Source organism: Mytilus trossulus, unplaced genomic scaffold, assembly GCF_036588685.1.
Source record: "Mytilus trossulus isolate FHL-02 unplaced genomic scaffold, PNRI_Mtr1.1.1.hap1 h1tg000050l__unscaffolded, whole genome shotgun sequence".
Taxonomy (NCBI): Eukaryota; Metazoa; Mollusca; class Bivalvia; order Mytilida; family Mytilidae; genus Mytilus; species Mytilus trossulus.
The window spans coordinates 2,477,035-2,492,153 of record NW_026963292.1 but is presented as its reverse complement, the minus strand read 5'-3'; the positions used below and the strand labels follow the sequence as shown (position 1 = coordinate 2,492,153).

Genomic DNA, 15,119 nt, shown 5'->3' with positions numbered 1-15,119 from the left:
TTTTGTATGTGATTGTACTGTGAATGTATTTACCTCTTGTATCCAATGTGAATGTGACGGAGTGATTTTAAATATTGCATATTATTTGGTATTGTATTTTAACTCTTTTTAACTATGAGTATCATGCTTTTAATGTTTATGAATAATTGAATATTGATTATTTTAAAAAAAATTGAATATCGAACGTATGTGAGCATCCGCTTGGATATTGAATCTCAAATAGCAAATAACGAACCGGCTAATAATTTGACATTCATCCGATTTATATTGAATATTCGTTGAGTTATTGATTTATCGAATTTATAATTCAAAATGTAGTATGGAGGCTCAAGAAACCAATATTTATGTCGTTATTTCTTGTTTGTGTGATTTGTGATTCATTGCTGCTCACGTCGTTTCGTGAATTCAAATGTGGCTTTCAACACCAACATAAAAAGCAATCAAAATCGAAGTCATTACTCAAATAGTTTAAAGTTATTCTTTCATCGGTTGCTTGGAAACAATGACAATAGTATATCAATTACTCTTTAAAGGCAGTATAGACTGTAAAACATATTCAGAAATGTATGCCGAAAACAAAAGATCAAAGGATTATTCCATTGACCTGGCAAGTGATGAAGTAATCAGTGATGAATATTTGGACCCTGGTTGGTAGAGGCCTTTATGTGCTAACGGCGATAAAATGGCAACTTCTCCTCCTGGAAAAATGCACTGTGGAATGATTAATCCCATTTGGTTGAATGGTATTGATCATATTAATTTTGGATTATGTACATTAAAAATGTCTCAGATCTTATCTTGCGCTTTATTACTACTTTTTATGTTGGAGATTGTATAATCTCATGTTAAAATGGTCCAGCACTATACTGTTTTGCTAGCCAAGTAGACCATTGTAACAATACTAGTATAGAAACAATGGACTTAAAGGCAATAAGTAATAAGTAATAATATCCTGCTTAACGATGTGAAATACAAATTAGAATATAAATAAAGTTAAAAATAAAAATTGGGAATAAATAAAATTAATAAAGCTGTATGCTAAAAAAAGCTATATGATATCGTATGTAAAGCGTTAAAAAATGATAGGTTCTAAATTATTTATTGATCGATTAAGAACCGAATATACAGTTTATTTGAATGAGGAAGGTTAAAAAGGAAAGGTCATATAGTGCATACTTTGCATTTTAAACCAACTGATGAAATTGTTAATAAGGAATGAGCGATTCATCTTTACTTAGGAAGCATTTTAGACTGTCATGCACATCTACAATTTTAGTGTTGGACTCCTCATGATTAATTACACTGGGTAAACCTAAGAAGATTGGAACATTAAATAGCGTTCCTTAAACGGCAGGTATCATATTCAAAATGCAATCTGTCCCAAGTTTAAAAAGTGAAACACAGAATGAAACAAACTACCATGTCAAACAGTATCCCACAAAACTAGTTATATATTTAAATTAAATAAATATGTTTAATGTGTTGTCAATGATCTAAATTATCACGTGTATTTTCACGTACCTATTATAATTAGGAACTCTACCTATATATGATGATGGTAATGTAAGCAGAGAAGCATGCGTTCAAACAGAGAATGATATTTGTGCATTTTTTTACATAGAAATAATGAGCTGTGGAAGATATTATATCTATTTTCTTCAGGAAACTCCACCGAATTCATCTTTTTGCTTTGGTATGCAATAATTTATCTTCAGCAACAAATGTTCTATTTATTCAATATTTTCCAAAAATTTATATCCTTATTTTATCATTGTTTGGTGATTTATCGTGACTGACAATAGTGAAAGAGATAAGACGTCTCAGTTTCAAGTTGGGTACGTCAAAATTAGATATGTGTAAAAACTATAAACTTTAAGTATTTTTTTTTTTAATACGTCGTTGTCAAAATAATAAACTTGTGTGCGACTGTCATTCAAGTTAAAGGGTTGGCTAGCTACAATGTATGAAACCAGGTTTACGTCATCCTGCCTTATTAAGAAAATGTATGTACCAAGTCAGTAATATGATAATTGGTATCTATTTGTTTGATGTGTTTGAACTGTTGTTTTGCCATTTGAATAGGGATTTTCCGTTTTGAATTTTTCTCTGAGTTCATAATTTGTGTTATTTTACTGGTGCTAGTTGTTTTGGTGTTTATTTCACATGATGTTTAAACCTGTCATTTCCTATGCTAGATTCTGGGATTTTTTTTGGTTTGCATACAGATAATTGGAAATATACAAATGAGTATATAAGTAGTTTTATAATTTAAAAACACAAATATCAGATATTTCCACAGGCTCATGCGATAAGCAATTAAAATGAGTTATTCCTATATCACGTATGAGAAAAGTCGCTTCTTCAGTTTTCTTGAATTGGTGGGCAATTCAACCCTTTTTTAACTCATTGTTCTTTTATACGAACTTTTTTCAATTATCTCAGTATATACAAAAACACAATACACAATCTTTACCATTTATGTAGACGTTTTGACATGTGTTAGAGAAAATGACACCAAATGCATTCCAAAGTTTTATTTGGACTTTGAAAAGATCTACAAAATATCATCATAAAATTATTTAGCTCAACCATTCAAAATATGTTTCGATTTTATTTTATATTTCAAACCTTTCGCTAACTGACTCACTCATTATATTGAACTATGCTCTTGTGTCCGAACAACTAATATCAACATATATGTTCTGATTTAAGCTTAAATAATTTATACTGTACCCAATCAAAAACTATCTAATTCAATGAATTATATTCTCTCGAGGAATTCTGTAATTTGTGGTTTTATCCGATGAGTATCATGAGACCATACTTAGGTCTTTCCACCTTTCCGTGGATAGACCTTTTGATTTTGTTCTGATTATAAGGTCTTTCTACCATTCCGTGGAAAGACTTTTAGATTTTGTTCTGATTATTATTATTAGGTCTTTCCACCTTTCCGTGTTTCAAAAGATGTCGCTTAAATATTTGGAATATGATATCGTATAGTTTATACGCTTTTAAAATTGACAACGGTGTAACCAAATACTTCACGTTGTAAGAATTATCTCCCCAAACACTGTGACCACTACTCCTTCGCAACCGTAAAAGATTACAACAAAATTATTTTACCAAATTGCTCGTTACTTCTTCAGGATTAGGATTTTAATTTTGACCGAAGCTTTTCGGCGACTCCATATGAGAGTTACTCCCCCTTATGTATTTGATATGGGTGATATGCGTTTCTAACTGGTAAACCATAAGTGATAGAGACCTAGGGTCTTTAAATTCGAGATTCATGGAAATGAGGTCAAGGTCAAAGGTCAAGGTCATATTCTAAATTTTGATTTCAGCTTATTTTCACTTATTTTCAAAAACCTTAAAAGATATCGACAAATTATTTTTATTAAATTGTGAGTTACAACATGTCGTCACACTAAAGTTTTGATTGCGAGGGTACGTTGACCGTAAATGGGAGTTTTCTCCCCTTTTATATTTAGAATAATAATTAAGTGATGTTAATCATTATCCAAACATATTAAAAACCTGGGGTCTTTTGATTTGAGGTACTTATGATCTTGAAATTGATGTCAAGGTCATAATCAAATTCGACGTTCTAGATTTTGACCTTTGACCTAAATTCATATCTTTACATCATAAAGCCATAGGAATTGACATTTTAACTGAATATAAATGTTTTCATATCAAAATATATTGTTAGTGGTGGAAAGACCTTCAATTGTTCTCTGAACAATTGGTTTTTAATTTTTATTTTTCTTCGGCCTATTTTTTTTCTTGCGTAGTTTTGTTGTTTCTTAAGATGTCTCTTAAATATTTGGAATATAATATCGGTTTATTTATACGCTTTAAAAAATATTAACTGCGTAACCAAATACTTTTCGTTGGAAGAGTTATCTCCCCAAACACTGTTTTTCTTGTGGCCACTAATCCATCGCAACTATAAAAGATTACGACAAATTTATTTTTACCAAATTGCTCGTTACATCTTCAGGATTAGGATTTTCCTTTTTTTCACGAAGCTATTCGGAGACTCAATATAAGAGTTATTCCCCCTAATGTATTTGATATAAGTGATTTTCATTTCTTACTAGTAAATCATAGTTGATATTGGCCTAGGGTCTTTATATTTAAGGTCCTTTGTCCAAACAAAAAAGAAAATTAGGTCAAGGTCAAAGGTCAAAGCATATTCTAAATTTTGATTTTGGCTCATTTTGACTTCTTACCAAAAACAGTATAACATATCGACAAATTATTTTTACAAAATTGTAAGTCTCGACAGGTCGTAACTTATATATTTTTGTTGAAAGAATGCGTAGACAATAAAGGTGAGTTTTCGCTTATCTGATATTTAGAATTATGCGTAAAGTGGTAGAACTCATCAACGATATATATTAAAGACCTAGGGTCTTTTGATTTGAGGTCCTTGGTTTGTGACTTTGAAATTGAGGTCAAGGTCATAGGTTAATAAGACGTTCTAGATTTTAACCTTTGCTTTAAATTCATATTTATACATCATTAAGCCAACAGAACTTACATTTAAGATTGATTTCTAATAACTTAATATCAAAATAGATCTTAACTGGTGGAAAAACCTTCAATTGTTCTCTGAACAATTAGGTTTTAATATTGTTATAACAATTCTTCTCGAAAAAAATTGACAAAATTCTTGTGTCCACTACTGTACTAACAATACATGTCCAATCGACCCAAAACTTTGCAGGCACCAGGGTATTCATGTATTTCATCGTATTATCACAACGTTGTGCAGCTAACTAAGAATTTTTGTAGAGAATAGGAATTTCAATGCAGTAAAAATTGCTTGCTAGGTCCGTTAATCTCAGTGAAATCCTACAATAAAATGTCTGTTCCTAGATAAAAATACAAATGTATGTTACTAGCGGCTGCTGAAAAAATGTACATTGTATGAAAATAATCGATAAACGTGTTTTAAAGTTACACCGGAACAATTAAATACAAAGCATGCACTGCTCGTGAACTGTGATCGAGGCGTCAATTTCCTACATTGACAATATAAATATACATTGTGTGTTTTCCGTCGTTATACATGTTGCCTCTTCAACGTCCCCACCTGAAAAGAAAGAAAAATGCTCAGTTTTCGCTATTATAAACCTGTGTCACGTGGTGTCTCCTAAATCTGTCTCGACAGTCACTCGCGGGACCTGAAATAAAATAAAAACTTTTCCAACTAAATATAAAACTTTACCAAGCCAAGAAATTGCCTCCGTTGAAGTTCTGCAAATATCCTATAGAGCAAATTACATGGATGATTAATATTTACCATTTCGTATATGACCGTGTTCTAAGCGACACGTACATAAAGGTCACAAATTAATTTGTTGAATGAAATCAAATCTTTAACTACTAATGAGTGCCGTAGGGGGTCTACCGGAATTTTAAGCTAGAATTTCTTGGCATGGGTAACACAATAATATGGACCCTTTACAGAAAGAAAGAAACAAACAAACAAACAAACAAACTTATACATACACACACACAAACACATCAATCAATCATGTTTCAAAGGGGGAAAAACCGTTTACCATTGCTTTTTAAAGCAATTGATTTATATATTTTATTTTTTTTCTTCCGCCTAATTTTTTTTCTTGCGTAGTATTGTTGTTTCAAAAGTGTCGCTTAGATATTTGGAATATGATATCGTATAGTTTATACGCTTTAAAAACTGACAACAGCCGAACCGAATACTTTACGTTGTAAGAGTTATCTTCCCAAACACTATTATTCTTGTGGCCACTACTCCTTCGTAACCGTAACAGATTATGACACATTTATTTTACCAAATTGCTATATCTTAAGGATTAGGGTATTCATTTGGACCGAAGCTATACGGGGACTCCATATGAGAGTCATTCCCCCTTTTCCGTTTGAATTAAGTGATATGCATTTCTAAATGGTAAACCCTAAATGATAAAGTCCTAGGGTCTTCAGGTTTGAGGTCCTTGGTCCAAAAAACATGAAAAATTAGGTCAAGGTCAAAGGTCAAGGTCATATTCGAAATTTTGATTTTGGCTCATTTTCACTTCTTTTCAAAATAGTATAACATATCGACAAATTATTTTTACAAAAAAGTTAGTCGCGACATGTTATTACTTATATTTTTTGGTTGAAGGAGAATGTAGACAAAACATGGGAATTTTCACCCATCCTTTATTCAGAATTACGCGTAAAGTGATATAACTCATTAACCATACATATGAAAAACGTCGGGTCTTTTGATTTAAGGTTCTTTGTTTGTGACCTTGAAATTAAGGGCAAGGTCATAGGCTAATTTTGACTTTTGCTTCAAAATCATATTAATACATCATAAAGCCATATGAACTAACATTTTAAACTGAATTTTCATATTTTAATATCAAAATAGATCTTTACTAGTTTTTAATTTTTATTGTATTTAAATGAATTACATGAAATTACCGCATATGAAGTTATTAAATTATCCGTGTTAAGATTGTAAAAGTCGTGTTAAGGACTACATTGGGGTGAATTGAATGGTATATTGAATTGTGAGTATGTTTAATCAATCATAATAAGTTATGCTTTTGTAAACATACGTACAATTGTTAAATACAAATAAAAATGATTACAATAAATATATATAACATGTAATATCTACTTATAGGAAGTGGTCCAGTTATCTGTCCCAATGGTACATCGTCAGAAACAGGGTTTTATCCTGGGTGTAGCTGTAAGTAAAAGTGTATGCATTGTATATACTGAAACATGTAAGTGCATCAGACTAAAAAAAGAGGTCTCCTCATTCCTGCAATAATAAGAATACCAACGTTATTGGAAAGACATCGAATGTTTTTATACAAAACACATAATACTTTTGAAAAGAGCAAGTGACAATAATGACAGTTAGATACATAATAGTACAAATCGATATTTTTATTAACATGCATGTAAAACTAACATCTATTTAAAGTTAAAAAATGTATAAGGGGGCAAACAGAAAATGAATTTCATGAATTATTGGCTCTTGTCCTTTATTTACTTTTGTCCTTATTTTAGCAGCAACAGTACATGTGTCTGTTGCTGTACAGGCAGAACTATTGGAAGGTTCAAGTTTCCCGATCCCAGGATACGATCCTACACCAAGTTTGTTACCAGTATTCAGATGCAAGTTTAATGAAGGGACAAACGGAACTTATACATACGACATCTACTGGTATATAAATGGATTTGAAATTACGTCCTATACTAACATTCCAATGAGAGATATGAACACTACTTTACTGAAACATACAGACTGGATAGATAGCTACAAAATGAATATAGAGGTATAGAATAGTTTTTCAAGTGTCATATTTAAAGATATATGATACAGAAAACTTGGATTTAAAAAATAACGCAAGATGTTGGAAAGTTCATTTATCCGTAGCGCTTTTTCGGATTTATTTTTATCAGGGAAAACAAGCTGAAATTTGAAAGCCAATGATTATTACGAACCGAAACACTTGAAGACCTATATTACAAAAAAAAGACATAAAGTAGTTAAAATCAACATTAGTTAAACTTTCCCTGAGGGAATTGAAATCTTAGTTATTTTATGATTTCAATATTTAATTAATGGACACTTTTAGAAAATTAAAATGAACAACAAGGAGTTTTAAATTTCGTGCGTCCGAGGCGTTGTTGTTATTCGATACAATTCTTTTTGAATTTCACATCTATATATACAGTTTAATCATAATTCATTTTTTCAGTTCTATTTTGACATATTTGAAACAGTTGTTTATTATGATATAACATTTGATATAACCTCGTATAAGATTATAATAGAAGAAATTTATAAGTCGCAAAAGAGATTTTGCAAACAATACCCAATCCAATATCATCTACAATCAAGCACGATATTATACATTTTAGAATTAATTTATTAATGTTGAACACTTGTATTAGAAACCTATTTCATATGGACCATAACACAATGATTAAATGTACTTAAACTTGTGACATGTTTAAATCTAGTTTTTAAATACAGCTAGGAAAGGCATATTTGATTGTCAAAAAGCTAATTGAGAATGATAGAATATTATGTCACTGAGAGTTTTCAGAAAAAAGAATACATCAATCATTATGGTATTTCGTAGAGAGCACAAGTGTTACTACCAGGATATTGGTAGGCTTGTAGTTAAAACGTCCATGAAAATTGTATTAAAGCTACCAAGTTCGTAATTGTATTCAACCGACGCGCTTTTCGTCTACATTGTACATCCGATTCACAAATTGCTCACGAATTAAAACAGTTTTAAAATGTGATGATATAAAAACTAAATTTAAAGGAATAAAAATCCAAACACTTCTTTGTATGGCAGAATGAAATAATAAAATGAAAACAAATATTAGCCGGCATGTGTATACTTGTATGGATAAATTTGTATATATATTTTTTAAATTATAGGTTCAATGTGCTATTAGAATGAGACATTTAGCTAAATCTGTTCCTGGACCATTGCAGTACAGTGCAACCTTCAAGGCAGGAATATTTGTAAGTTAATCGTATAAACATTTTGCGTAATAAATAGAAAGAAGTGAAGGTCAAATACTTTAAATATTTGCTAATAGTCAGTCTATTACTATTCAGAAACAATTTTTGTCAATTAAATATATTGATGCGATGCTTAGGAAAATAAAAAACTTCTCAAAGTCAAAACATAGACAAGACATATTTTAGATAAATGCAATTTGTAGAAATTTCATTACTGTAATGTCATGACTGAATTGACTACAGCGGATAAAACCCAAATTGACTGAACGACTGATTATATTATGAGTTATTGGTTTATTCCTGTCGTTTGATACACATGTAGCTTAAATCATAATGACCGCTCAAACTCAAAATTGTTTTATCAGTGTGCTATGTCAGTATCTGATTCAAAATCTATCAATCTTATAAAGATAACAAAGGGACAAACAATTCTTTAAAACCTTCTTGACAGATATACGTGATATAAATTAGTTAAACAATACAAAGTATGAAATGGAGTAGCAATGCTGTCTTGTTGCTATCAACGAACCAATACTAATTATGTTAGATTTTCATTGCTATATACATTGTATTTATCCAAAACTATATGCATATGAATAATAAATAATTCGGCTATCAAAACATTTACAAGTTAGCGCATATGTATGAAAGTTATCAAGATGGTCAACATCTTAAGTTGTATGATACTCCCAGCTTGGTTTTACTTATTGTATTGCACAATTCAAATGTTAGGTCTCTAAAAGCTGGTGATTTGATATTCCCGAGCGATGCCAGAATAAAAAAAACCACGTAAATTTGCTAAGTATATCACATTTTATTGATACAAAATTCCATTTTAAAAATTCTTAAATGTTATGTGTAGTAATCATTGATTGACTAATCGTTTGATTGATTGATTGATTGATAGACTGATTGGCAGTTTGTAAAACTAATATTTTTATTTTTAGCCGGAGAAATATGACTATACAGTCATTGAAGGCGAATCCATTACAATCTCATTCAAGTCGACAGTTCCGGTTGGTTGCATTGCCTCGCATAAAAGCCTCATGGCTCACTGTGATCAGAGTTTTTATGTGTTTCAACCAGGAAAGAATTCAAACGTCGGATCGTGTTCTAATAATATTGCCATAAAAGATATCATATTCAAAGCACAATTTTGTGGCATCAAATTTGGAGCCACTGACTGGCAAGACGAGAAGAAACTAGAAGTGTATGGCTTTAGCGATGGTCTGTATAATAGTGGAGATAGATCGACATACATAAGGCTTTCAACATCTGCTGTGTCACCATTTAATGAAATGTGGCAACATGTACAAATTCCGGACATTAAGGTTTGTTTAAAGACAAAATATAGAATACAGAAAGTGACTTATTGGTTTGATGTTTTAAGGGCTGTTGAATTTGTTAAAAAATGTTGATCATTTCTCAATTCGTAAATAATAAAACAACAATATCATGTGAATATAGATCCACTGCAATATATGTTACAATATGTTAATGACATTCACAAGAAAGTGATACACAACTAGAGCTGATTAAGGTGGTTCCTCACACTACAGGGAGATAACTCTAAAAAAAATCGGCTAAACGTTCTAATCATGTTGTATTGATATGGATATATTAAGCTTCTCAATGATCTAAGTCAGTGTTGGTCAAACTGCTGTATCTCCAATTAAATTTTTCTGAGAAAGTGTGTGGTTCAAATTTGTTGAAATTTTTATATTTGTGTTAAAGGCTCAAATTAAATATTTTGTCAAAATTTTATGAAAATTAAACGAGCCGTACCACCTTAATTAGAGTATTATTTACATTTTAATATACCATGAACGACAGTTAAAAAAAATAGTGTCATTAGCAGTTATGCTATGTTAAATTAAGTAACCCCATGATGATCAATCAACCCAAAACAAAACAAAACAAGCAATATATTATTAACAGATAACCTGAAGCGTTGACATGGTTGACATATGATATGCAAATGGATGTTCACACAGAAGACATTCAAAACTAATAAGTCGAAGAAAAGCTGACAACGCACTCACAAAAAACAATTAAATATCAAAGACGGAACAATCTGGACACCAATATGAACATCAAGTCTCATCTTTATACTTCAGGTTAAAGTTTTAGATAAAGATGCATCAATGACAAGCAGGCTTTGTCAATCTGTAAATGATCCTCATATTTTGACCTTTGATGGAAAGTATTATCACTTTATGGACATTGGTGAATTTGTTATGTACAGAAATGATAGAGGACCTTATTGGGTGAGAATAGAAACTTACAAGTTATTAGTTCAAAGTATCAACTATACATAGATATTTTAATAAATTATGAAATACTAAGAACGGCATATACATACCTATATTATGGGAGCATCACTAAAAGCAGTGTGTTATTGCTGTATCTCATAAATTTGAAGTATTTTCAAGATTAAGATTGGTTAATTTGAAAGTGTCATGCAAATATCAAGATTACAGGAATCAATCGCTCCTTTGAGAATCGAAGGTTCAAATTTTCCCACAATTAATACTATAGATAAATATACATTAAACTGGGTTGCCCCGATATCCACAATATCAACAACAATCATGTTGCCTTTATTCTTTTTTATAGGTCCATGCGTTGTTGACCAACTGCGGATTTGGTTGGCAAGGTTCTGCTTGTCACTGTGCGATAGCAATACGAAGTCGCAGTTCCCTGTTTGTAATCAGGACTTGTAAATCTATTTCGAGGACGAAAAAAGAACTACTAACAACACCAGTTACCAAATTGATAAGTTGCGATGACAACGACTTACTTATTGACTTTAATCAAGGACGAAACGAGTACAAGGTATATAATTAGTACTTCTGTATAAATAAAGATGTAATATAACAGTACAAAAAAATGAGATACCAAAATGACAATGCATAATCATCTTACAACACAAAGGACTGCCCCAATTGGAATTTCTTGTCGCCTTAACATGGTTAATATGCATATATTCGGTTTTATACTGAGTTGACAAACGGTAATATGTATCTTCACAAAATATACAGATATATAGACCATTTAGGTGGTCTTCAGCTGTTGTCTGCTCTTTGGTCGGGTTGTTGTCTCGTTGACACATTCCCCATTTGTATGCTTAACTACTGACGAAGGTCCTGACTATGGACAGGCACATACAAATGTTGAGGAGATTAATTTTTTATTATATCTTTCTTAGGCTTGCTCCCTTTTAGTATACTTTTTTACTGTATAGCTATCACATATATATGTTATTAATCTGTTATTTAGATCACTTTACCAATCGGAACAGAACTCAAAATCTCAATATCGAGGTGGTCGGGATTTATCGGTACTGTAACAGTAAAACCTTCAATTTATGACATAAATGAAGCAAAAGGGCTGTGTGGTGTTCCGAGTATCACTAAAGATCCTTCAGATGATTATACTCATCGCCATAATGGACCAGTTAGCAATGATCAGGAATTCGCTAAATCATGGAGGTTATATATTTTAAAAAATTAAAAGAAACCTCAAAAACCATGACGAATCAATCTTTCATGTCAAAGGAATAGTTTATTTCACATTTTAAAGCAGAAAAATTCCTGTTTACTGTTGTTTGTTTGTCTTTATATTTAGCCATGGCGTTGTAAGTTCATTTTTGACTTGTGAGTTTGTATTTCATTCCGGTATCATTCACAACTTTTTTTATGAGTATACATGCATAAAACGTAACAGGAAAAATGCCCTCAGTAAGTTCACCATTTTGTACTTTATGAAGCTCTTTCATTTTCGGATTTTACGTTTGTGTCTATCTTTCTAATGAATTAATGAAATTTAAAGTATTGTGTTTTGTCAGTGTATATTTCATAAATAAGTTTCTACTTTATGTTCCAGTTCAGAAGTGCTAGTTTAAAGCTTTTGTCTTTTAAGTCTTAAATAGTTTTAGTAATTCAATGAACTCGGATACTCTTGAAATCATTATTTGCATCGGTGATCTTATATTCTTAAGAGGAAGAAAAATGTAGTGGTCTTTTTCTTTTCGATTTAATCCCAACAGAAGAAAGCATTTTATGACACAATGAAGTAACTGGAACATGTTAAAATGTTGATAGAAGTTAATCTACAGTATATAAAAATGTATAAAGACTTTATATAAATAACAGTTTGTATTACTTATAGAATAACATCATCCATGACGAATGAACAACTGTTTGTTGATGAGCCTGATTTTATCAACAATCCAGCAAATATAAATAACACTACAACATTCTGTACATGTGAGGACCAGGCCGGTAGTACGGAATCACTTAATGATTTCAACACCATACAATGCAACTTGACGGAAAGCACCGAGTTTTGTTCTAGTTCGCAACAGTCCGGAAATCAGATCAACTCGTATTCTACTTCCTGTATCATCTCTAAACGTAAAAGGCGTTCTTTAGATCACTCTAGTGTAGTTCGGCGAAGCACAGCAGATGCTGATGACAGTGATGATGTAACTGAGTCTCAACCTCTTGTTTTTGATGAAGACATCAACAGTACAGATGTGGTAATGCGAAATAATGCTACCGTTTTTTTTGTTTTTTTTTAGCTTATATTCAAACGGACGAATTTGGCTTATCATCAACATGTTGCGTCTTTGGAAGTCATAAGATAACATAGAGTATAGAGAATATCTTCTCTTGTAGCTTGTTAGTTATTTGCACATTTATTGTTGATTATTTGTTGTAAACTAGAGATGAACAATTAACAACGCTGGCTCTTGATGTAAAACCGTACCTGGTATATCCCTTATGATACTTTTATAACAATTTGTTGACCCCAAATAGTGGTAAAATATTATGAATAGATAAGAGGAAATGTGGTATAAGTGCCAATGAGACAACACTCCATCCAAGTCACAATTTGTAAAGGCATTCCATTAACGATCAAATTACGGTCTTCAACACGGAGTAACACCAAACAGCATTAAGGAATATACACCTATGATTTCACAGCTTACATGGCTCCACGATATTGATCTAATCTTGTAAATTATAAGATGAGAAAACACAACAACACACGTAAATTTGAATTTGATATATAAAGGAGATGGGTTTGTTGTTATTTGTTGAACCATGCATACGAATTTAGTATACTTTCATTTGGAAATTAAAAAATATTTACCTTATTATTCCATCACAGTCAACCGAAAATTATGTAAATCTTTGGACCCAATATAATAAACTGTTATCACAGAGATATGTCTCGCTTTTTTGTAATTTCGATAATAATGCAAATGTTGAAATTAAAATAGCAACCCTAGAACATGTAAGTTTTGCAAATATTCAAAGTCAATGAACAATGACTGAAGGCTAAACAAACTCAATAGAAATGAGATGTGCCAATGCTTATACAACTGCATACCAAATATCATTATATCATTGACTTATCATAAGTAGTTCCCTTTAAACACTAACTAATACATTTAAACTAACCAAAATTTCAAAGTCAATAAATAATGACTGAGGGGGCGGGGTCAAATAATCTCCATGGTAATGAGATGTGCCAATGCTAATATCATACCAGATATCATTGACCTTCCACTAGTGGTTCCCCATAAACCGACCTAATAACTTACTTATACATGAAAACAAAGCAAAAGTTTCAAGGTCAATAGACCATGACTGAGGGGGCGGGGCCAAATAATCTCCATAGAATGAGATATGCCAATGCTTATACAACTGCATACCAATAATCATAAATTTACCACTAGTGGTTCCCCATAAACTGACCTAATCACAAACTAATAAATGAAAACTAAGCAAAAATTTCAAAGTCAATAGACCATGACTGAGGGGGCGGGGCCAAATAATCTTCATGGAAATGAGATATGCCAATGCTCATACAACTGCATACCAATTATCATTAATCTCCCACTAGTGGTTCCCCATAAACTGACCTAATCACAAACTAATACACGAAAACTAAGCAAACGTTTTAAGACAATAGACCATAACTGAGGGGGCGAGGCCAAATAATCTCCATGGTAATGAGATATGCCAATACTTATACAACTACATACCAAATATCTTTGACTTACCACTAGTGGTTCACCATAAACTAGACCTAATCACAAGCTAATACATTGTTGACGCCGCCGTCGTCGTCGTCGTCGTCGCAGCCGACGCCGGAAACAGCATACATATGTCTCCGTCAAGCGAGACAAAAATGACACGAATAAGGATATTTGGTATGATTGCCATATAGACAACAATTCACCAAATATTAAATGAAGTGAATGTTAGCATTATAGATGTGTATGGATATTGACAGGTTCGACAGGTAAAGTTTACTGCATCTCTTCTATGTTTAGTTGCGCCATCACGTAATAGTTGACCGTTATAAAAATGTGTGAAATTTGTATTCTCTGAATTATAAAAAATATTAGATGAAATTGTTTAACCCCAAGGTTTTGGTACAATCCATAATGTTCAATTAGTTTGTTATGTATTGATTTATGCTTTTATTTATTCCGTTGATGTCTTTCTTTTTATTTTTACTATGGTCTTGACAATTCCTTGTCGAGTAAATATATGTAATTGCT

The 15,119-nt window shown here is 31.6% G+C and overlaps 1 protein-coding gene across 1 annotated transcript; it reads left to right on the top strand.

Annotated features, from left to right (window-relative positions):
• Positions 1 to 682: 682 nt before the first annotated feature.
• LOC134699345 (von Willebrand factor D and EGF domain-containing protein-like) lies at positions 683 to 12,055 on the top strand. Its single transcript, XM_063560954.1, has 8 exons — positions 683 to 743; positions 6,671 to 6,736; positions 7,063 to 7,331; positions 8,456 to 8,542; positions 9,490 to 9,873; positions 10,660 to 10,809; positions 11,159 to 11,377; positions 11,822 to 12,055. The coding sequence occupies exons 1-8, from the start codon at positions 683 to 685 to the stop codon at positions 12,053 to 12,055; spliced, it is 1,470 nt and encodes a 489-aa protein (XP_063417024.1).
• The last annotated feature ends 3,064 nt before the right edge of the window (positions 12,056 to 15,119 follow it).